Raw genomic sequence first — 25,593 nt, forward strand, 5'->3', positions numbered from 1 at the left:
TTATATAAGAATTTATTTACCATGTTTCTTAAGCAGCTTTAATGTGCTACACACTGTTCTAGGTATGGGGTAGAGCAATGAGGGAAACAAAGCACAAATTTCTACCTTGAAAGCTTACATACAAGTGAGAAGAGACAGACAACTTATACTTAAGTGAAAGTAGAGGATGTCAGATACATGGTATGAAAAAAATATAAAGAAGGAAAAGGGATATAGAATAATGGGGAGCAAGATGATTTATAATAATAGGGAAGACCTCAAACTAAGGTTTTTGTATTCAAGGAGGAGAATAACAACTTTTTTTTTGGTATTATCTGGAAAAGAATGTTCCAAAGAAAAGGAAATAGCAAGTGTGAAAACCTAAATGTGGACGATGTCTGGCCATATTCCAGGAATAACAAGGAAATCAGTGTAGTTGGAATAGATAGATCAAAAATGAGAATAGTTGTAGGTGCAACAGAGGGATGGAGGGGTGAGTCATGCGATGACATACAGGTCCAGTAAGGATTTTAATCTTTACTCAGGGGTGAGAAATCAGGAGAGTCTGAGTGAAAGAGTGACGATGATTTGACTTGATTTTATTTTTTTTTTAAAGATTTATTTATTTATACAAGAACCGTACATGCCAGATGCGTGGGAGGGTGAGAGGATTCACAAGAGACAGAGCGGGAAGCAGAACAGGCAGACTGATGAAATACACTGTTGAGGGGAGCAGTGGGCGAGACAGGAGAGGTCTGCCCTGCCATGTGGGCATCTCTGCAGCTGGCAGGGATTGAACCGGCACTGCAGAGGCTGCAGACAGCTTCACAGTGCTGCACTCAACCACTTGCACCACCAGGGATGCCCTTGACTTGACTTTAAAAAGAAGCATTCTGACACCTATGCTGGGAATAGTAATGCTCTTCTGAACCTTCAGAAGACCTGTGAACCTTACATATGAATTTCCCTTATTACAGCCCAACACTATGTTTCCATTTGCTGAACTACTAATCCGTGAGTTTGGGTGAAGAGAAAGATTGACTTGGCCATAATCGCCAGTCTTTTTACACATAATAGATAATGAAAAAACATTTGTTACATATAAAAATAAAATACTTTCATCAAAAATCTGGTAGGGAGTGGTAAGAAAATTTATTTTATCTATTCTAAAAAAGAATCAATCACCAAGCATTATGTTAAGAAAATTTACTGTTACCAGAAAATTTAAGCAGATGTCATTGTAAAAGTAACATTAAATTTAAGTTTCTAAACTTATAAAACTTACTTAAACTTTATGATTTTCACATTTATGATTATGACAAGCTGGGATGATATATGTATAATTAAGTCTCTTTTATGACAAGCCTCCAAATAAAATTCTCAGCCCTTTAGTATCATACTTAATTAATAAAAGTCTGGAAATTACTTATGATTGCTCTTCTACAACTTCAAATAATTTACTTACTGATGTGTTCACATTAATATTATAAATGCCTGATGGAGAATGTTTATTTGGTTTAACAAATGGAATACAATACTTCTTGGTTTTCTCATCCACTCTGTAACAACAAAAATTTATGTTAGAACCAGTATTAATTATTTTTCCAAGCACAAAACCAAGTGACAGAACACCAAGTGACATACAACTTAATCAGAATTGAACGCCTTTTCAAAAATACATAGTACTCACAGAGCTGGTGCAAAGGTATTTTTGCTTTCTTCTTCACAACTGCTTCTCCTGCCAATCACCCCCAAGTATCATCAAATTACCCTTTAAAAAAATTACTCAGAGCTGGTGAAACCAACTAGCTTCATGCCTAATCACAAGTATCATCAAATGCAAAATCAAGAGGACCATCTCTGTACCACTATGTCACACCAGCCACAACCTGCAGCGGCAGGCCCTCAAAAACAATAACTGATTAGCACAAATTCTTTTCATGTTATTAGGCTAAATAGCTGTTCTTTCCCTTTACCTTAAACAATCCAACTCTACTTTTTTAGGATTCAAATGAATATTTTTTTAATCAAAAGCAAAAAGCCCAAAAACTCCTTGAAATAGCAACCTGAGAAGATGAATAGCAGCCAAGAAGTCTGTGCAGTAATATAATGTAGCTGAAATGACATTGTTTCAATTTGCAAATATAACCTTAAATAACATTTTGCCCTTATTTTCCTAATTCATACCTGTAACTCTGAACTCCTGGGATAGTCCCCAGTCCAGAATTAATAGCAGGAGCCACCGCAGAAAGATTGTGCGTAAGTGGCGGGATGGCCATGGCTGGGCTCCTGGAGCAATCCACACTGCTGTTGCTGCCATCTCTGAGGCTTGTTGAAGGCACTGCTTTGGTGTGACTTGTCCCATTGTCATGAGGACAGCTGGCATTTGAAGCTTTATTTATTTTTTCAGTTTTTTCTCCATCACTTTTTGACCCTTTTATTTTAAAGACTTTAGAATCCTTAATTTTGGGATCAGCATTGGTATCCTGGCCACCGATAAAAGTTTTAAAACATTAGTGATCTAAGGAGGATAAAAATTCACCTTTTCCTATAAAGTATGTCAACAAAGCAAAATTCCATAAATATCACCCTTTTTGTGCCCCTGTTTTCTTTTTTCTACCTATGGGATTAAAATTAAACGTGGGACTCTTGGTCAGACTAGTTCTGATATATATGTACATTTTTGTTTACACTGTATATATAATTTCAAATATATATATATATATATTTCAGTAGGAAACAAACATGGAAGAGGAATCAAGCATGTCCATTCTGTTTTACATAATTGAAGAATTATGGAACACAAAAATAGAAAACTTTCTTCTTTTCATTCACTTGAGAAAATGAGAAAAGGCTGGTGGTGGATTTGAATTACCTTATTCAGATTGTGGATAACATAAAAGAAAAAGTAAAGTTATAATAAATTAAAAATGCTGAACTCTCAATGCTCTACTTTATATAAAATTCTTAAAATTATACTTTTCTCTCTTATCATTTAAGGGAAAAAATGTTGTATGTACATGTTTCTGTCATGTGTTTGTGAGTGTGCACTGAGTCGAAATGTTCTTAAATGAATGTGATTTCCTAACAAGATCTATTGCACATTCTGGTATTTAGTCTCATACACATTTGACACTCAAAACATGAAATATTAAGATTCTTAAATATGTAATATCCATAGGGAAGATACAATTTTTACAAGTAAGCTAAAAGATAACTTGTTCATTACTCAAAAAATTTTATAAAATGTTTGTTCCAAAAATTTAAAGATAGATATATTAAAGTTTAATACACTTTATTAAAACTTAGACATTTACCTGTACCACAAGTGTTTTTCTCTCTTCACCCAAGGCATCATCTTTTTCCTTCTTCCTGTTTAGGGATTTTTTAGATAAAGAACTATATCTGGCATCTTTCTGTACTTTCAACTGCAGCTCCTGAGAAAATCTATACAAAAATATATTTGTCAATAAAATAACATGCAACAAATAAATCTAGAAAAAATGCTTTCAAGATACTTGTTTTAAAAATTGACTGTTCAACTAGACTACATTATTTAAACTGAGAAAAAATTATGGCCTAGATTAGCAGGTCTCAAAAGGTAGCTTGCAGACCCCCCTTGAAACCTTTCCGTAGGTTCACGGGGTCAAAGATATTCATATCTTCTTTTTCACCATATTAACATCGGCACTGATGGTGCAAAAGCAATGATGGGTAAACTGCTGATGCCTTACCAAAACTGAAGCAGACACACCAAACCATACTGGCAGTTATAGTGTTCTTGATAGCCACACATTTTCAGTTAAAACAAAATTGTTAAGGCAGCTATGAACAATAACCCTGAAGAAGCAGTAAAAAAAAGTATTTATTTTATTAAATCCAAATCCTGAACACAACTTTTTTCATATTCTGTGTGACAAATGGGAATCTGCATAAGGCTCAGCAACTTAAATGAACATACTGCTATATATTAATATCTCCATTTAGGGCCTCCCCTGGTGGCGCAGGCAATTGAGCAGCACTCTGTGAAGCTATCCGCAGCCTCTCCAGTGCCAGTTCAATCTCGGCCAGCGAGGATCCCACATGGTGCAGCAGAACTCTCCTGTCTTACCCCTTGTTCCCCTCAGCAGTGTATTTCAATCAGTCTGCCTGTTCTGTTCCCCACTCTGTCTCTGGTGAATCCTCTCACCCTCCCGCGCATCTGGCCTACACCCCTGTTCTTGTATAAATAAGCAAATAAATTTTTTTTAAAAATCTCCATTTAAAAAGTTAAAAATAATGACAAAAAAGAAAGTTAGACAGGACGGCTATGGCTATTCAGACTTGAGGTATTTGGCAGATAGTTTCTTGAAAAAAATTGTCAATTCAAGGATAACAATGGACAACATTTGTATCAATAAAAAAAGTTTTAAGCAAAAATTAGAAAACTGTTAAACTTACATCTACTACTGGCAGCTTAGTATATTACTAATAAAGACTTCTGGTGAGAAAGAATATGACTTTTTAGTATTGTATAATGAAATATGTCAACATCTTAAAAATCAGCATAACTTGGCAAACCAATAGTTTTTCAATGACTAATATGCCATGTTACAAAAGCATGCATGGGTAAAAGCTCTATCCAAGGTACAAGATAGACAAGTGCATTTTAATGTAAAAGGGTAAGAAAAGTTCAGATATGGTTTCAGATTTTACACTGTAGCCAACCTTTAAGAAACAACCTCTGTCCAAGGACTTTTGGTGTTTTGGTGATAGAAGTCATGTGATATACATTTGAACAGGTGTGAACTTATGCCCCTGAAACATATATAATAATGTAAACCGAGTAAAGACTGCTTGAAACTGGCAGAAGGCTCCCAGAGGAGTCAGACATGAGCTGGGACGTTCACCCAAGCCAGGCCCCTTCTGACCAGCAGTCCAAGCCCAGAAGGGGAGCAGGCACCCAAGGCCCGGGCAGACTGGGCACACAGGGGAGTGCGTATCCACATCACCTTTTTAGAACAGGGACCTTTCTTCATTAAAGACTGCTTGAAACTGGCAGAAGGCTCCCGGAGGAGTCAGAGGTGAGCTGGGAAGTTCGCCCATGCCAGGCCCCTTCTGGCCGGTCCGAACCCAGAGGGGAAGTGGGCACCCACAGCTGGGGCAGACCGGGTGCACAGAAGAGTGTGCCTGTCTCCAAAGCGCCATTTTAGAACAGGGACCTTTCTTCAATAAAGACTGCTTGAATCTGGCAGAAGGCTCCCTGTAGAGCCAGAGGGAGAAGGTTCCCTGCGCAGTCAGAGGTGAGCTGAAGGCCCCCACAAGCCCGGTCCCACCTGGCAGGAAGTCGGAGCCCAGAGGAGGATGCAGAGATTTGGAACCCAGAGTGCAATCCAGCTGCCCCACCTCCAGGAAAGTCTGTGGGACTTCAAGACACATATTTGTAACTAAACACAGAAGGAGGAGAAATTCTGTGACAGTGACCATTAACATACTCAAAGTACCACTGCCTCACTAGACTTCTGGCATAACAGTTTTTGACTTGATTGGATTGCCAGTTTCTGAAACTCCCAAAAGAACACACCAAAAAGATGCCAGCCAGTACCAGCGGCACAGTGTCCCAATGCATAAGGCAAATTAGAAGACAGGCAGCAGGGAAAAGAAAAACTACAAGCAAAGTAGCAACGCCTCAGAAAAAAGACACACCACAAAAAAAAAAAACACCCACCAGTTTGCAATGACAGTGACTTGGAAGAACTTCTGAACCTTCCGGAAAAAGAATTTAAAATTGCCATGATGAAAAACTGATGGAAGTCATTAAGGAAAACAACGCTCAGAAGAATGAAATTGAGTCCCTAAAGAGGGAAGTAAAAGAAATGCAGGAGATCAAAGAATTAATGGAGGGGCTAAAGAACTCTGGGAAAAGCAATGAAAGCAGAATAGATGAAATGGAAGAACAAATAAGTACTCTTGAAGACACGAAATAAAAAGAACCAAAACAGAAAAGAAAGAGAAGTACAAAGGAAAAAGACCAAAGAAAGACTTCGCGAACTATCTGACTCCATGAGGAAAGGAAATATAAGAGTTATAGGAATCCCAGAAGGAGAGGAGAGAGATGTAGGAACAGAGAAAATATTCAAGGAAATAATTGAAGAGAACTTCCCAAATATGAAGAAGGAGCTGAAAATTGATATACAAGAAGCAAGAAGAACACCAAACTTCCATGATGAAAGGAAAAACACAGCAAGATACATAATAGTAAAGCTCCCAAGAATCCAAGACAAGGAAAAAATAATGAAGCTGACAAGAGGAAAGAAACAGATAACATTCAAAGGAAAACCAATCAGACTGACATCAGACTTTTCCGAAGAAACACTATGGGCAAGGAGAGAGGGAAGGGACATAGTCAACAGGCTCCAAGAAAACAGATTCCAACCAATGAAACCAAGAGCTGGTTCTTCGAAAAAATCAATAAAATAGAAAAACCCCTAGCCAGGCTCACAAAGGAAAAAAGGGAGAAAGCACAAATAAACAGGATCATAAATGAAAGAGGAGAAATCACAACAAACACAGCAGAAATCAAAAGAATAATCAGAAACTACTATGAACAGTTATATGGAAACAAGTTCAACAATCTAGAAGAGATGGACAAATTCTTACAACTCTACAATCACCCAAAGCTAGATAAAGAAGAAATAGAACACCTAAACAGACAAATTACAAGCAGCAAAATTGAAATAGTAATTAAAAACCCGCAAAACAAATGCCCAGGACCTGATGTATTTACAAATGAATTCTACCAAACGTTCAGAAACGAATTAGTACCTATCCTTCACAAACTCTTCCAAAAAATTGGAAAGGAAAGGATAATACCAAACACGTTCTATGAAGCCAACATTACACTAATACCAAAACCGAATAAGGACAACACAAAAAAAGAAAACTACAGGCCAATCTCCCTAATGAACATTGATGCAAAAATCCTCAATAAAATTGTAGCTATCAGAATCCGACAATGTATCCATAAGACAATTCACCACGACCAATTAGGATTCATTCCAGGTACACAAGGATGGTTCGACATCCGAAAATCAATCAATATTATCCAACACATCAACAAAAAGAAATATAAAAACCAAACGATAATATCAATAGATGCTGAGAAAGCTTTCGACAAAGTACAACACCCATTCATGATAAAAGCCCTTGAAATTCTTGGGATACAAGGAACATACCTCAACATCATAAAGGCCATATATGACAAGCCAACAGCCAGTATCATTCTCAATGGTGAAAAGCTGAAAGCATTCCCATTAAGATCTGGAAGAAGACAAGGATGTCCACTCTCACCACTGCTTTTCAATATAATACTGGAAGTCCTAGCCAGAGCAATAAGACAAGAGAAAGACATACAAGGAATCCAAATAGAAAAAGAAGAAGTCAAACTATCACTATTTGCAAATGATATGATAATATACATAGAGAACCCCAAAAACTCCACAGAAAAACTAATTCAACTAATTAATCAGTTCGGTAAAGTGGCAGGATACAAAATCAACATGCAAAAATCAGTAGCCTTTCTATACACAAACAATAAATCTGAAGAAGAAGAAATCAAAAAAACCATCCATTTTATTATTGAAACAAAAAAAATCAAATACTTGGGACTAAATCTAACAAAAGAGGTAAAGGACCTGTACAAAGAAAACTATAAAACACTGTTAAAAGAAATAGAAGAAGACACAAAGAAATGGAAAGACATCTCCTGCTCATGGATTGGAAGAATAAACATTATTAAAATGGCCATCCTACCAAAAGCAATATACAGATTCAATGCTATTCCAATAAAAATTTCAATGTCATTCTTCAAAGAAATAGAACAATTATTGATGAAATTCATATGGAATCACCAAAGCTCTCCTGAAAAAAAAAAAGAAGGGAATGGAGGCATCACACTCCCAGACTTCAAACTATACTACAAAGCCATAATCATCAAAACTGCATGGTATTGGAATAAGAACAGACACACAGACCAATGGAATTGAATAGAAAATCCAGAAATAAACCCACAGATTTATGGTCCACTAATCTTTGACAAAGGAGCAAAGACTATGCATTGGAGCAAAGAAAGTTTGTTCAATAAATGGTGCTGGGAAAACTGGGTCGCTACATGCAAAAGAATGAAGCTTGACTACTACCTAACACCATACACAAAAACCAACTCAAAATGGATTAAAGAACTAGACATAAGATCTGAAACCATAAAATACATAGAAGGAAATATAGGCGAAACACTACATGATATGCACATCAAAGACATCTTTACAGACACATCACCCAAAGCAGTGATAGTGAAGGCAAAGATAAACAGCTGGGACTATATGAAATTAAAGAGCTTCTGCACAGTAAAAGAGACAATAACCAAAACAAAGAGAAACCCCACCGACTGGGAGAACATTTTTGCACACAACACTAATGATAAAGGACTGATCACAAAAATCTACAAAGAGCTGATGAGACTCAACAAAAACAAAGAAAATAATCCAGTCCAAAAATGGGCAGAAGGGCTAAAAAGAAACTTCTCTGGGCCTCCCCGGTGGCGCAGCGGTTGAGCGCCGGGTTGCGAAACTGCCCGCAGCCTCTTCAGCGCCGGTTCGATCCCCGGCTGCTCCCCGGCCACTGGAGGAGGGTCCCACATGGCGCACAGACCTTTACTGCCACCCGCTGCTCCCCTCAGCAGTGTACTTCAGTCCTTCTGCCTGCTCTGCTCCCGGCTCTGGCTCTGGTGAATTCTCTCACCCTCCCGCACTTCTGACTGTACCCAGTGCTTGTATAAACAAAACAAACAAACAAACAAACAAATAAATAAATAAAACATGCCTCTATTAAAAAAAAAAAAAAGAAACATCTCTGAAGAGGAAATGCAAATGGCCAACAGGCATATGAAAAAATGTTCAACATCACTTGTAATCAGGGAAATGCAAATCAAAACTACCATGAAATACCATCTTACACCAGTGAGAATGGCACTTATTAAAAATACTAGCAACAACAAATGTTGGCGAGGTTGTGGAGAAAAAGGAACTCTCCTGCACTGTTGGTGGGAGTGCAAACTGGCCCAACCACTATGGAGAGCTGTGTGGAGATTTCTTGACCTACTAAACATAGATCTTCTTTATGATCCAGCAATCCCACTCCTAGGTATTCACCCAAAGGACACAGAAACATCAATTCCAAAGAGCACCTGCACCCCTATGTTTATAGCAGCACTGTTTACAATAGCTAAGCTTTGGAAACAACCCAAATGACCAAAAATAGATGACTGGATCAAGAAGATGTGGTACATATACACCATGGAATATTACTCAGCATTCAAAAAAGATAAACACATGCAATTTGCAGCAACATGGATGGCGCTGGAAGGGATCATGCTCAGCAAAATAAGTCAGAAAGAAAAAGAAAAATACCAGATGGTCTCACTCATAGCTAGAATCTAGAAAACTTAAATAAGGGACCAGGAAAAAGCATAACTATAAGAAAGAAAATACCAAAATCAACAAACAACTATGAACCAGAGACACTGTATGGGTGTGGGGGGTGGGGAAGGGAGGGCTTGGGGTCAAAATAAGGGGGTTGTAATTGTAAGGGGAATATAAAAATAAAAGTTAAATAATAATAAATAAATAAATAAAAATAATGTAAACCAACATTACCTCTATAAAAATAATTTAATAAAAAAAGAAGAAAAAGAAAGAAGCTACCACTATCAAGTTTTGGTATAATATCGAAGATTTTGATACAAAGAAGCCTATCAACAATTATCTGAAAGGGTTATTATAATACTCTTCCTTTTTTTTTTTTTTTCTTTCCTGGGGCAGGGCAAGGCACACAGAAAGAGAAATATCAGTTAGGGACCAGGGCCCACCTCAAGAGACTTTTGACCCCATTCTGAGAACCCAAAAATACTCTCTAGGGAACACAGGCAGGGGCTGGCTCAGCTACCCACAAAATATTAGGCTAAAACCACATAGCAGAGCAGAAAACTGGGGGGACTCAGAAATGCCCAGAGGTAATGAGGTGGGCGCAGCAAACAGTAGAGAAACAGCTCACAGAGACATTTTACATCAAGCTCCAGCCTCTTCCATTTTCTAACTACACGTATGTGTGAGGCCAGAGTTTCTTCATATACTTCAGCCGAAGCATGTTACAACTAACTGAATGCAGACACAAATATGAAAATCCAGCTATCTTTTATTAGTTACATATTAAATAGATTTGCAAAATATACACAGCAATGGCCATTGTCACACATCTCGCTGCAATCAGTTGCACTGATGCCAGTAGATGGAATAGCACAAGGGACTACACCAGAAGCTCTGGCACCTACAGGTTTGGCATATCAAGGACCCCAGTACATCAGTGGTGTCAGCAATACCACAGGATTGGGTATGATGTAAGTTTGGCACCAACAAGGTTGGAAGCTTTGCAACTGCATCAGCATCCAAGATGATGGCATCACTTGTGAGTTGCAACATAGAAATCAGTGACCTGAAATTCAGATTTCATCAAGGGGAGACAGAAACAAAGCATAAAGTGGCTGCTTTGCAAAAGCCAAGAGCCCTAATTTAGTGAAGAAAGCAAGGGATCACTCCCAGGAATTATGTTATTGCTGAGGGTACATGAAAGTAAGTAGGAAGAAATTTGAGATCCTGCAAAAATAGGTGAGTAGAGATATAAGAGAACTACTGTTTGTTACTGGTATGGAGGCCTTACTCCAACTCTGGGTTGGTATGAACTGGAAAACATGCGTCAGTACTATACCTCTCAGCAAATCCATCCATATGAAAGAAATCATGGTGCAGGAGCTCAGCACAGAAGGGCCTTTTGTCAGGGTCAATATGTAAGCATTTCTAGGGGGAAAAAAAAAGGAATATATTAGTTCCTATCAAAAATAACTACCTATTGGCCTCCCTAAGGGTTAAGCACTGCAAAATGAAGCAATTTGCAGCCTCAGCAGCATGAGTTCGATCCCTGGCCAGTCAGGGAGCAACCCACATGGCGCAGCAAACCTCTCCTGACTCGCCCGCTGCTCCCCTCAGCAGTGTACTTAGGTCAATCTGCCTGTTCTGTTCCCCACTCTGTCTCTGGTGAATTATCTCACCCCCCGCATCTCTGCCCTGTGCCCCAGCTCTTGTATTCATAAATAAATAAATCTTAAAAAAAACACTACCTACTTTGACATTTCTAAATATAGACAATTATTCTATGTAGTCAATGAAAGAAATCTAAACATCTGTATTCAATGATAAAGAATAAAGCACAAAACCTAACAATGACCACCAATGGCATACAATATCACAAAAAAGAAAGACTATCATATTCAGGGTCTCTAGATGGAAATATACAAACCTCTCATGAAGAAGTTTTGCCACAAAAACACCTGATTCTGATAAAGCTCTAGTTATACTATCAGTTTATAAGAATATAGGACGCAGAGGAATACATTAAATTATACTATGTGGAAAATTATAAGAGACAAATAACCTAATTTCTCAACAAATAAATGTCAAGGTTTAAACAAAAAGGAAAGTGATAAAGAGGAGTTTACAAATTAAAAATCTTAGGAAAGACAATCAACCAATTGAGACCTTTAGAAATAATGTAGACCCGGGCCTCCCCAGTGGCGCAGCGGTTGAGCGCTGGGTTGCGAAGCTGCCCGCAGCCTCTGCGGCACCGGTTCGATCCCTGGCTGCTCCCCGGCCACTGGAGGAGGGTCCCACATGGCGCGCAGATCTCTCCTGCCGCCTGCTGCTCCCCTCAGCAGTGTACTTCGGTCCTTCTGCCTGCTCTGCTCCCCACTCTAGCTCTGGTGAATTCTCTCACCCTCCCGCGCTTCTGACTGTACCCAGTGCTTGTATAAATAAATAAATAAATCTTAAAAAAAAAAGAAAAGAAATAATGTAGACCCAAATTCATATTATGAAAAGAAAATAAGAAAAAAATCAGTTAAATTTTGGACACTGATGCTTTTTGATATTAAGAAGTTACTGCAAATTTTTAAAATTTCAAATTCATGTAGAAAGGAAGGGATGGGACCTATTTGCTTATTATTGTGCTAGATACTTTAGGTAGATGATTTTATTGTAATTCAGATTTGTTCTGATTCATTGGAATAATCAATGGTAGTAAAAACAGAAATAATACAATATGTATCTTTAAATGAATAAGAAAAGTTCTTCAATTAATTAAGGTATTTTATAAATGAAATAATATATCTAGAATTGGCTTCAAAATGTCCCTACCCCTTCCCAAAACAAAAAATTGAGAAAGAAAATTATCAAAAGGTTCCTAACTGTTGAAGGTAAATAACAAATATGTGAGGATTCATTATACTACTATTCTGTTTGAAATTTTCTATAATAAAATGTTTCAAAAGTTATATGATTCTACTATAAGAGATATAATTTAGACAATAGTCATACCTGTATTCCCTTTAAATCTCTCTACAGACATATCATAAAGCAGTTATCAATAAGTAATATTTGTATCTGTTAGAAGATTATGCAGAAAAGTAGAAACGTATTACTCTAAAAACTAGTTATAACTAATTTTAAGTTTACTAAATTTTTTTTAGTTTACTAAATTTTTTAAATTCATTTTATTTTATTGTATTCCTACTATTTACAGTGACTATACACAGAGTAGGTAATGTAATAATTAAAAAACAAATAGTATTAAATATTGTTCTGATCCTGGAAAAAATAACTTCTATTATAGTTACATACAAAATCCAGTGTCCTCTGAAACAAGCTACTTACCAAGGGCTATGAGAACACAGCTGAACACACTCTGAGTATAGTGAGCTAGCACTTCAGCTGGGCCTAGTTTACTAAATTTTTAAAATTATTTTTAAAGAATTAAAAAAGCAGAAAAAAATTCTTCAGAAAATACTGTGATGTGATCCTGTGTTACAGAAATACTTATTTAATCCATTCTTTAAGACAACCCTAATTATGCAAGAAATTTTTAAGCTAATAATTCCAAAAGTTCCATTTTTAGAGATAATTTGATCCAACAAGAGTCTCCCTAATACTGTCCTCAAACACAAGCCAGTTGAACTTTCAGTGGTGAACTTAATGTAGTATACACACATGTTGATTTTTAATGATGTACACCTGAAGCTTATATAAAATTATAGCATATCACTTCAAAAATAAATAAAAATAAAAAAAAACACTAGGCAGTGAATGATGATCATTTGTAAATTAACTTTAGAAAATCAGTGACTAAGCAAAGCTCTGTCATGATCCTGTGCACGATACTTTAATTTTTCCTTTTTTATTATCTTCCTTTTCTTTTCTACTTACACAGGCCTTCCATTTTAAATGCTAAATATTATAAGCATATATTTATGAAGATATTTCACATTTGGAAGATGCTAAATAACACTAAATGGTTTTTTATTTATTTTTTTTTTTTTATAGAGGCATGTTTTTATTTATTTATTTATTTGTTTGTTTGTTTTGTTTATACATGCACTGGGTACAGTCAGAAGCGCGGGAGGGTGAGAGAATTCACCAGAGCCAGAGCGGGGAGCAGAGCAGGCAGAAGGACCGAAGTACACTGCTGAGGGGAGCAGCGGGCGGCAGGAGAGGTCTGCGCGCCATGTGGGACCCTCCTCTGGTGGCCGGGGAGCAGCCGGGGATCGAACCGGCACCGCAGAGGCCGCGGGCAGCTTCGCAACCCAGCGCTCAACCGCTGCGCCACCGGGGAGGCCCCACTAAATGGTTTTTTAAAACAAAAATTTTATGTCTTTATTTCTGAAGTTCCCTTCCCCCATCAAATTTTTTATATGCTTAATGCACAAAAAGTGAAATCATCACAAACAATTGATTTAAAAGATCAACTAGGCAAGGGGCAAAAAGAGAAAACCAAGCCTCCATAATATAAATTCCCTGTCAGAAAGTGAAAAGAAAAAGAATAATTACCTTTGCTAAATCTATAGCAACTTCAGAGAGGTTGGGATAGCGTCTCTCAAGTGGTTCTGTTTCCTTGATTTCAGGCAACCTTACTCCAGCAAACACAGGATTTTTATAAAACAATTCCTGATGTCTTGGAATTAGATTACCTGGAAGTATAAGTAGCATACATCTCTGTCATTATACATCATGACAAAAATGGCAAAGAGATGATGAGTAAAGAAGGGAATACAGCTAATGGGGCTGGGGCCCAGCATGCAAAATGAAAGACAGTGTTGTACAGTAATGACACCTGGCAGTCTTTAAAGTGGTTTTGACACAAGTCAACTCAAGTAAATTAACATTCCTATCTCAATACACTCAATTAGGAAAGTTTAGACACCACTGTACATAGTACCAAACACATGAAAAAACATAAGAAAAAGACAGGTGAAGAACATTTTATAATTTTCTGGATACATCCAGCACTTCATTGCTTTCTCTTTTTTTAAAAGATGTATTTTTATTTATGAGAGGATTCACCAGAGACAGAGTGGGGAGCAGAACAGGCAGATGCACTGAAATACACTGCTAAGGGGAGCAGCAGGAGAGACAGAAGAGGTCTGCTGCGCTATGTGGGTTAGCGCCCCTGCCAGGATCGAACTGAACTCATATTGCAATAGCTGGTGCCAGCTTAATAGTGCTGAGACTTAACCCCTTGCACCACCAGGGAGACCTAAGAATTTAATTTTTTATTAACTATTTTTGTTCCTGTATATAAGGTCCAATTTGAGCACTTTATCTCTTTTGTCAACTGTCACGCCTAATATAGTATGAAATATATATGAAAATTCTGTGTAAGAAACCTGAATTTCTAATCCAATAGTTAAATAACCCTCAATGACTTTTCTATTATTTCCATTTTCCAAACTTCATCTCCCAACAGAAAGCTTATTTTTCAACAAATACAAGAAGGCTCTGATAGGCTAGCTTTGAATTTCTGCCCAAAGTACTAACAACAAAAGTCAAATCTGTGGTAAGCAAACAATTTTGGAAATATCTGTCTCTTGATGTGAAAGTAAGGATGAAGGTAATAGTTGGATTATACTAAATGTTAGCTAACCCAAAGGTAATAAGTGATCATTTACATCTTCCCAAGTTGTGATTAATTGAAAGCAAAAGTACAGAGAAAATACACAACTCTTGCTCTTCTGTTGTGGGGGAGTGGGGACAGAGTAAAGAGATGAGCATGATTAAGAGCATATTTTTTTTATATATATAGATATTTATATCTATATATATATATATGTGCATACACACATATTCATACTACAGGATTTTCCTATTTGCTCCCTACTGCCACTTAAAACACATAGCATCTTAATATATCAACAGTCTGTAGCTTGCTAAATGTAGTTTGTAGGGGAAAACACCTGACATTTAAAATGCAGATGTACAATCTTACCTAAACACATCATAATATGATATAGCTGATCAATATCAGAATCTCCAGGAAAGAGGGGTTCCCCCATGAACATTTCAGTTACCAGACAGCCAATGGCCCACACATCAACAGCCCTGAAAGAAAAGTGATGTGGAGTAAAATCTGGCATTTTATTTATTTATTATTTTTTTAAAAGATTTATTTATTTATGCATACAAGAGCTGGGGCACAGGGCAGAGATGCGGTGGGGTGAGAGGATTCACCAAACAGAGTGGGGAACAGAACAGGCAGACTGACCAAAACACACTGCTGAGGGGAGCAGCAGGCAAGACAGGAGAGATCCGCTTCGCCATGTGTGTTGCTCCCTGGCAGGCCGGGGATTGAACTTGTGCGGTAGAGGCTTTGGATTGCTTCATAATGCGGTGCTTAACCCCTTGTGCCACCAGGGAGGCCCAAATCTGGCATTTTAATGTTTATTGTGACTGACTATGTTCTGCATATTACTATTTGTAATTCTTGATATTGAGAGCAGGGATAGAAAGACTTAAATTATCCATAAAAAGACATTCCTTTAAAAAATAATGTACTAACTCCCAGGAACTTCAATCATGTGATGTAAGTTAAAGGCTTCTGAAAAGTCAAAACAATAATTATGTGTACTTTATTCTAGAAATACGTCTTTCAAGTTTCCATTCTTTGATTATACTTAATTCAAAAAAGTTAATCAGTCTATCCTTTAGTATACTAAAAACAGCATGCCAGAAGAAGGTAGTCATTGAGGACATATTTAGTAGTAAGAACTGAAAGCTAATAGGAAGATTGTCTTGAAAATCAGTCACAACAAAGCAAAAATATGCTGACATCATTTATCATAGGGACAACTACCTTGACTTTGCTTAAGGTTATATATAAAAGATAACTGTACACATATTATACATGGCAATAAGAATGCAGAGTGATCAAAACATTAGTGAGTTATTATAGCAAATAGAGTAATTGTAGAAAACAGAAAGATTTCTATTAAAAAACAATAAAGCTACAATCCTTTCTTTGAAGAATTCACTTATGAAGACAATTTATGTTTTAAAAATGTTTTATTAACTTGTTCCTACTCCCATACCTCCTGCTCTACCTCAACCTAACAGTGTCAGACTTATCCGATTTAGGTGTTAGTCTTTCTTTACAAGTGATAAGTACATCTATTTCCAACCTACTGGAAAAAAACAACCTACCTTTCATTTAAGGTTTAATACAAGGTTTCACAAGAATGTTTATAGGGGGAGCACCAAAAATGATTACATATCACTTTATAAAGTTCTTTTCAGAGTTTTAGTAATCTTTCATTATATTAGAAATATAGTTCTTTTTATTAAAAACAAAAAAACAAAACAAAACAGAATTTAATCCACTTGCCCACCCCACCCCCTCAGTGATGTCTTACTTGCCATACTTGACGTCACCAACCAGCAGTTCTGGAGCTCTGTACCAGCGGGTGGCCACATAATCAGTATAAACCTCCCCTGGAGCTGCCAGTGTCCGTGCAAATCCAAAATCACATAATTTAACAACGCCAGACTGGGAGACTAATATATTTTCTGGTTTTATATCTCTATGTATGATCTAAGACAAAGAGCAGAGTATGACATATGTTGGACACATCAATTTGAGTAAGTTCATTCTTTTTTGAGTACCTGCCATGTTCAGAGCAGATCTCTAGAATGAATACAAATAAGAGTATATAAAATTGTTGCGTGCTTTAAAGAAACTAGGACCTAGTTGGTGAAGAAATAACACTTCTGCTTCAAGTTTTAAACAATCAAAGAACTGGATGAAATATATATTAAACACAAAATTAATTATTCTGTTAATGACTGCTCTTAAGACCAAGAGAGCTGAGCCATTATTGAAGACTGGGATGGTAAAGGAAATTTTGATGAAATGGGTGGACTCTAACTCAAGTCCTTAAAACCAAGTATGACCTGGAGAAATGCAGATAGAAAGGGAAGGCCCATCCCAGTGGATGCAACAATAAGAACCAAAGAACAAAGATGACAGCTCCCTTCCCAAGACGACTTGCCCGTGTCTCTTTTACCAAGCCTGTCCCTTTCTGCCTGCTTATGTCTAGCAAGTGTCTTCTTCTCCTTCATTTTCTTCTGATAAACCTGCCCTTTTGGATATATTAAGAAAAAAAGAGCAAAGATGAGAACAGATCAGGAAATTCTGGAAGAATGTTTTCTCTAGAGTAGAGGTTCTATTCTAGGAAAGAGGGGTGCTGCAACTGCCAGCCTGGGAAGGCTGAGCTGTGTCAAGGTCATGGGCGTAGTGTATAAAGAAGATTTTGGCCATAAACAAGATAAAGCAGACTGAGAGACAAGAGTGAGGGAGAAGAGCAGTGGGACAATTGTGAGGTGATGAAGGCCTATACCAGGCTGGTATTCAAATGAATAGAAAGGAAGATACACAGTTTAGAAATACTATAAATGAAAAATCAACAGAATTTATGAAGTAATCTCAGATATTTTATTTAAACTTGTGAATCTAAAAGAATGGTAGTTCTTTTAGAGAAAGGCCTAGAAAAAGTTTGATTGGATAATTACAGTTTAGTGTTAGCCATATGAGTTTTTAGGTGGACTGTTGAGCATCCAACCGCAGGCATTCACCAAGCAATTAAGGGGAAACAAGGTCAGTGGTTAAGTTTTCTAAAAGAGACACTGAGGAGGAGAAAACAGGTCATTGAAATAGAGACAATACTAAAAATTCTATAGTCAAAACAAATTATTAGGACTAATTAACTATTACAAGTAAATTGCATTTTGAAAATTAAAAATATCTGTTTTAAATTATTTCAGTGATTCAGCATCCTAAATGGCAATCTGCCATGGCTGAGCATTTTACATAAGCTACCAGCTTCTATCACCTCTTAGACTTCCATGTTGAGGGCACAGGGCCACCCCCACATCCCCTATTCTGTATCAGAAAGAAGTGAACTGGGAGTTAGGACACCAGGGTTCTAGTCTCAGGTTTTCAGTATAGTCATAGACAACTCGACCTTTCTGGATTATCTCCTCATCCCTTCAAACGTGGGGATTAAAATACATGATTGCAGGCCTCGCTGGTGGCGCAGAGGTTAAGCACCGCATTATGAAGCCATTCACTGCAGCCTCTGCAGCACGAGTTCGATCCCCGTCCAGCCAGCAAGCAACCCACATGGCGCAGCAGACCTCTCCTGTCTCGCCCGCTGCTCCCCTCAGCAGTGTACATTAGTCAGTATGCCTGCGCTGTTCCCCACTCTGTCTCTGGTGAATCCTCTCACTGTCCCACAACCCCGCCCCGTATCACTGGCCTATACCCCAGCTCTTGTATGCATAAATAAATAAACCTTTAAAAAAAAATAAAGTACATGATTGCCATGGTCCCACCCTACTATAATACTCTATGAATTTGGTAGCAACAAAAGAACATAAGAAAAACCAAGTCATTGTAGATTTGGGTGGTCAAGGAAAGTTTTGTGAAAACAATAGGCTCTGATATGGTAATTCAATAATGTCATGTCCTAAATAAATGATCATACCTAATTATTTTAGCAAAAATGTTATTTAGATATCTACAAATACCTCATAATACTCTATTAATTGGGTCAAACTTTAATTGACAGTAACTGTAATTCATTCTTTTTTTTTTTTTTTAATAGAGGCATGTTTTTATTTATTTATTTGTTTGTTTGGTTTTTTTTGTTTATACATGCACTGGGTACAGTGAGAAGCACGGGAGGGTGAGAGAATTCACCAGAGCCAGAGCGGGGAGCAGAGCAGGCAGAAGGACCGAAGTACACTGCTGAGGAGAGCAGCAGGAGGCAGGAGAGGTCTGCGCGCCATGTGGGACCCTCCTCCGGTGGCCAGGGAGCAGCCGGGGATCGAACTGGCGCTGCAGAGGCTGCGGGCAGCTTCGCAACCCAGCGCTCAACTGCTGCGCCACCGGGGAGGCCCTGTAATTCATTCTTAAATATATTTACTTGACTCAGCTCATGAAAGGATTAAAATGCTATTAGAAAAAACACAAGTACAACAAATCTAGCACCTTAAAATAGTATCCATTTATTATTCAAAGTTCTGTATGTCCACAATCTAGGAACAGCTTAGCTAGCTTTTTTCCTTTAAAATTTCATTTTCAATTACTTGAATAATGCATTTAAAAGTAAATAGCTTAGGGTCCTCCCGGTGGCGCAGCGGTTGAGCACTGGGTTGCAAAGCTGCCAGCAGCCTCTGCAGCGCCGGTTCGATCCCCGGCTGCTCCCCGGCCACCAGAGGAGGGTCCCACATGGCGCGCAGACCTCTCCTGCCGCCCGCTGCTCCCCTCAGCAGTGTACTTCGATCCTTCTGCCTGCTCTGCTCCCCGCTCTGGCTCTGGTGAATTCTCTCACCCTCCCGTGCTTCTGACTGTACCCAGTGCTTGTGTAAATAAATAAATAAATCTTGTATAAATAAATAAATCTTTAAAAAAAAAAAAGTAAATAGCTTAAAGTTCTTAAAGTGAGACATTTTATCCTTGTATGTATGTATACATTTGTGTATGTACATGCATGCATTTATTTATTTCCTTTCCTACAATAATTATTTGTCTGTTTAAAGAGTAGAAAGGGTAATCTTCCCAGAAAGTAGATTTTAGGATATATTTTTGACATATGAGAGCTAACACTTGATCATTTCTGTGTCAAGCATTATCTATGTGTTTCATATGTTTTTATAAGTCTTAATTTTATCCTTACAACAACCCTATGAAATAAGTTTTATTATTATGTCTGTTTAATAGAGGGTTAAAAGTGAGCTTTGGGAAAAAGTTACTGTAGGTTTAGGGAGGAAGTGTGAAATCATCTAGAAGAGTCTGGGTAAATGGACAATAAAAAGTAGCATGACTAAAACTAGAGCTTACTGGAGGTAAGTGGTCATAAATTAGAGTAAAATCAGTTTTCGCCCCATAAACACTACATTTTACACAATTTAAAGTGATACATGAGCCCTATGAAGTTAATCTATGAAATCACTGGATATTAACACCTTTTGCCTCACAGAGAGAATAGCACTCATGCCAGCAGCACTTAATTCCTAAATTGCCTGAATGTGTCAGTATGATGTGAAATATGTTATTAAATATGAATTGATTAGTCATGAAAGCATAAAAAACAGAGACACAAGCCAGTGTACGCAGAATTAATTCAAATAATTCAAAAGGGAGAGCCAATGTTTTTTTGTACATAGATTCCGTTGGCAAGCCTATGGTTAGTGTGGAGATAAACGCAGGGAGCTTAGTCATCTAACTTCAAGTATCACAGCCCCACTGTAAAGATATCTTCCTTCTTATGAGGAAGATGAATCAGTCTGCACAGATTGATTCCATTTGATTCACTAACACCTTGTAATGGTTTGATTCCTGTCTAACCAACATAATTTTACTTCATGTATTTTACCTCTGGAACTATGATCGCTTCCTAACTTACTAAACAATCATTTAGTCTCCTGAGCTTGTAAATTATGAGTCTGCCCTAAGAAAGATATGGTCTCAATATTAGTTTTTTTGTTTGTTTTATAAATTCTAAATGTATTTATTTACTTATGCATTCAGGAACTGGGGTGTAGGCCGGGGATGCCGGGTGTGAGAGGAGTCACCAGAGACAGAGTGTGGAGCAGGACAGGGGGATGCATTTCTACTGAAATACACTGCTGAGGGAAGCAGCAGATGAGACAGAAGAGTCTGTTGCACCATATGTGGGATAGCTCCCTGGCCAGGGATCAACTCAGGCCTCAGCAGTGATAGCACTGAGACTTAACCCCTATGCCACCAGGGAGACCCCCCTCAACATTAGTTTTATTAAAATCAATTTTATGAGTCTGCATCATTTCATATAACCTTCCCAGACTGAATCGGGATGAAAAAGACAGCTTAAACAGTCTGAACACAAGCGCAGAAATTGAAAGAGTAATAAAAAGTCTTCCTAAGAACAAATGCCCAGGACCAGACAGCTTCTCCAATGAATTTTACCAAACTGTCAAAGAAGACCTAATACCTACCCCTATTCAAACTAACAACAAGAAAAACCAAAAAAAAAATCAAAGAGGGTGAAAAAGCCCCCAACACATTCTACAAGACCAACATCCTATTCCCAAAACCAAACAAAGAAAGTACAAAAAAAGAAAATTAAAGACCGATATCCCTGATGACTATAGATGCAAAAATCCTCAACAAAACCCTAGCAAACTGAATACAGGAATATATTATGAGACTCATCCCTTAGGGATGTATGTCTGGTTCATCCTATACAAATCAATCAGTATAATTTACCATATCAACAAAATGAATGACACAAATCACATTATCATTTCAATAGATGTTGAAAAAGAGTTCAATAAGATTCAAAATCTATTTATAATAAAAACACTCAGTAAAATGGAAAAAGTATAACTTATCTAAACATTATAAAAGCTATATATGACAAACCCAAAGCTAACATCATACTTAATGATGAAAAGAATAAAGCATTTTACTAACATCAGGAACAAGACAAGGATGTCCACTGTCACCACTATTATTCTGCATAGTATTAGAAGTCCTACATGAAGCAATTGGGTAATAAAAAGACATAAAAGAAATCCAAATAGGAAAAGAATTCAAACAAACATTATTTGCCTATGACACGTTTATTAATATAGCTAGAGGACCCAATGACTACTAGATATATACTAGAGAACCCAAAAAATACTAGAAATAATAAATAAATATGGCAAAGTGGCAGGATGCAAAATCAATACACAAAAATCAGTTGCAATTCTATATACAAACAATGTCTCAGAAGAAAGAAAAATAAGGAGAACAATCCTATTTACAATCACACAAAAAAGAATCAAACTTAACAAAGGAGGTAAAGGACCTATATATTAAAAATTATAAGACATTGTTAAGGGAAATAAGACACAAGGAAAATAGAAAGATATCCCATTTCATAGGATAAACATCACTTAACTGGCAATATTACCTAAAGCAATTTACAGATTCAGTGCAATAATTCAAAATTCCAGTGACTTTTTTCAAGGAAACTGAACAATTATAAAATTTATATGGCTCTGAAAACTACTGCAATCCTAAGAAAAAAGAAGAAAAGTAGAGGCATACTTTCTGACTTCAAACTATATTATACATCAACAATAATGAAAATAGTATGGTACTGGAACAAAAAATAAACTCAGACCAACAGAATAGAATAGAAAGCCTAGAGATAAACACACACACACAAATATGACAGTTAACTTTTGACAGGGTGTCAGGGCCATACAATGGAGAAAAGAGAGTTTCCTTAAACAAATGGTGTTGGAAAACATGGACAGTCACATGCAAAAAACCCCCACAAAAACTGCATCCATACTTAACTCCATACACAAAAATTAATTCAAAGTGGATTAAAGATTTGGAACTTTAAACTATAAAATACTTGAAAGAAAATATAGATGACGCACTATAGAACTTCTACTACCAAACATGTATTTGGTGACTCAACTCCAATGGCAAAGAAAATCAAAGCAAAAATAAACAAGTGAGACTACTTGTCAAGCTAAGAAGCTTTTGTTCCTCAAAATAAACCATCACATAAACAAAAAGGCAAACCACAGAATGGGAAAAAAACACTTGCACATCACATATCTGACATGGGGCTAATTTCCTAAATTTACAAAGTACTAATACAATCCAACAACAAGAAGACAATGCAATCAAAATTTGAGCAAAAGATCTAAACAGACACTTTAAAGAAGACATTCAGATGGCTTACAGATATATGAAAATTGCTAAATATCATTTATTAAAAGAAAAATGCAAATCAAAACCACAATGAGATGCCACCTCACTCTTGTGAGAATGGCCCATATCAAAAAGAATGGAAACAACAAATGTTAGTGAGGATGTGGTGGAAAAGGAACCCTCATTCACTGTTCATGGAAATGCAAGTTGGAAAAAAGTATGGGGATTTCTTAAGATAATAAAAATGGAAATTCTGTTAGATCCAACAATACCTCTGTTAGGAATTTATCCTAAAAATGTAAAAATTCTGATATGAAAACATTTATGTACAACTATATTCATAGCAGCACTGTCCACAAATGCCAAGGGATGGAAAAAGCATAGATAAATGGAAAAAGAAATTGTGGAATATATATTCAATGGAATACTAAATAGTGCTTATAAAAGATGAAATAGTGGCTTTCGTGACAAAATGGATGGACCCTGCTTTAAATAAATGAAGTCAGAAAGTGTAAGATAGATATCAGATAGTTGCATTCACCTGTGAAATATAAGTAACAATAGCAAAAAAAAAACAAACAAACAAAAAAACCCAAACCCCCCACACAAACTAAATACATCAGGAATAAATCTGGGACTTAGTGAATGAAAGAATTTAGTGGTTTCCAGACAGAACACGGGGAGAGAGAAAGGAGGTGTGGTAGGAGTATTAGGTATTCTCACAGGTTCTTTGGTGGGGATGAGGGAACATTTGCACATACAAAGGAGCAAAACTATAACACAAAATTTAAAAAACTTTTTAAAAAGTGTCTTATTAAATAACTGAAGAGTTAACAATTGGCAAAATACCAAAGAACTATGGAGAAGGATTACTGGTGCATGGTGGTGGATGTGGTATGAGAACATATATCTGAAGAGGTGTGCACCTATACCCCTAAATCATATAGTGTAATAAACCAATGTTACTCGGAAAAAAATAATGTAATTTAAAAGGAAAAAGGTAAAAAAATTATCAAATCATTAATTAAACTAAATACTTACATTGTGACTGTGACAAAATCCAATTCCATTAATAATCTGAAACAAGTACTTTTGAACTAGTTGGTAATCTAGTCCATTTGGAAAGAGTTCCAAGTCATCAAGAATTGTATGGTCAACAAATTCAAAGACTAGGTACCATCGTTTTTTTTTCTTACATACTTCCAACAGATTGACCAGATTTTCATGTCTTAGTTGCTGTTATAAAAGAAAATACACACACACACACAAAAAGGTTTTATTAAGATTAAATTACTAGCAATTAGTCACATCCTAAAGTAGATTTTAGCGGGAGAAACATATACAAAACATACATAATAAGTATGTATTGTGAAAATATATTCTGGTCTTTAAATTATAGTCAAAAGGCCATATTGCTCTGTTCTCTTTTCAGAGAACACAATTTAGTCAATGGAAAAAGAAATGTTGCTCCATCTTTGATGATACCAATACATCATCTGTGGTTATAGAGTAGGCAAGGCAAATTTCCCCAAAGTTTGTGACATATCCTGAAAAGGTTAAAATAAGAACACTTTTCTTTGATATAATAATGGGAGCAGGATGCATGAATTGTCAGTGGAAGCATTCCTAGAACTGACTGGCACCAGAGAACAGCAAGGCAGGGCATGCTGAGTAATCACCTGAAAATTCATTTGCTGGAAGCAATCTGTAAGTGAGGCAGAATGGAAGGCAAAACAATTTATCATGAACAAACCTGCAACTATAAATTTCAGGGAAATTAAAGATAACAAAACTCAATCCCACACATAGGCCTGTTCTAAGCAACATTATTGTGAGCTATAGAGAATTTCTGCTGGCCAAGAATAAGGTCAGTATCTGTCCCTCAGTGAACCTCCCACAAATAACTGATCAAGAGAGACCTGGCTGATTTTGTTAAAAGATAAGAAGCACTCAAAGAGAAATCAATCGAGGATCTACTGAAAGACACTCGAAGAAGAGAGAAGAGGGCCTCCCGATGGCACAGTGGTTGAGCGCTGTATTGCGAAGCTGCCGGCAGCCTCTGCAGCGCCGGTTCCATGCCCGGCAGCCAGGCGAGGGTCCCACATGGTGCGCAGACCTCTCCTGTCACCCGCTGCTCCCCTCAGCAGTGTACTTCGTCAGTCTGCCTGTTCTGTTCCCTGCTCTGGCTCTGATGAATTCTCTCACCCTCTCGCGCTTCTGACTGTACCCAGTGCTTGTATAAATAAATAAATAAATCTTAAAAAAAAAAAAAAAAAGAAGAAGAAAATAGATATGGCAGATAAAACCTCACCAGAAAGTGTTGCCACATTAAAAGGAAAAGTAACCACTAGAATACAACCCTCAAAATTCTCAAGGAAAGAAAGCAAAATTCAGGAACTTTATCTATCCCCAACAAAGCTGTCATTCAACTATAAGAAGAAATTTTGA

At 37.1% G+C, this 25,593-nt stretch overlaps 1 protein-coding gene across 3 annotated transcripts in view; it reads right to left on the bottom strand.

Moving 5' to 3' along the window:
* The window catches only part of CDKL2 (cyclin dependent kinase like 2), a 41,265-nt gene that overhangs the window by 7,000 nt on the left and 8,672 nt on the right, over nucleotides 1-25,593 (bottom strand). For all 3 annotated transcript variants that reach the window (XM_054688057.1, XM_037529885.2, XM_037529886.2), the window contains 8 exons: nucleotides 24,187-24,381; nucleotides 16,802-16,980; nucleotides 15,382-15,494; nucleotides 13,947-14,086; nucleotides 10,780-10,868; nucleotides 3,297-3,426; nucleotides 2,167-2,465; nucleotides 1,445-1,538 (listed from right to left, as the gene is read on the bottom strand). In XM_054688057.1, coding sequence (XP_054544032.1) covers nucleotides 1,445-1,538; nucleotides 2,167-2,465; nucleotides 3,297-3,426; nucleotides 10,780-10,868; nucleotides 13,947-14,086; nucleotides 15,382-15,494; nucleotides 16,802-16,980; nucleotides 24,187-24,381 — 1,239 coding nt within the window. The remainder of the gene's footprint in view (nucleotides 1-1,444; nucleotides 1,539-2,166; nucleotides 2,466-3,296; nucleotides 3,427-10,779; nucleotides 10,869-13,946; nucleotides 14,087-15,381; nucleotides 15,495-16,801; nucleotides 16,981-24,186; nucleotides 24,382-25,593) is intronic.

The sequence above is a fragment of the Talpa occidentalis genome, unplaced genomic scaffold, assembly GCF_014898055.3.
Source record: "Talpa occidentalis isolate TD23 unplaced genomic scaffold, MPIMG_talOcc4v2.1 talOcc4.6, whole genome shotgun sequence".
Lineage (NCBI taxonomy): Eukaryota > Metazoa > Chordata > Mammalia > Eulipotyphla > Talpidae > Talpa > Talpa occidentalis.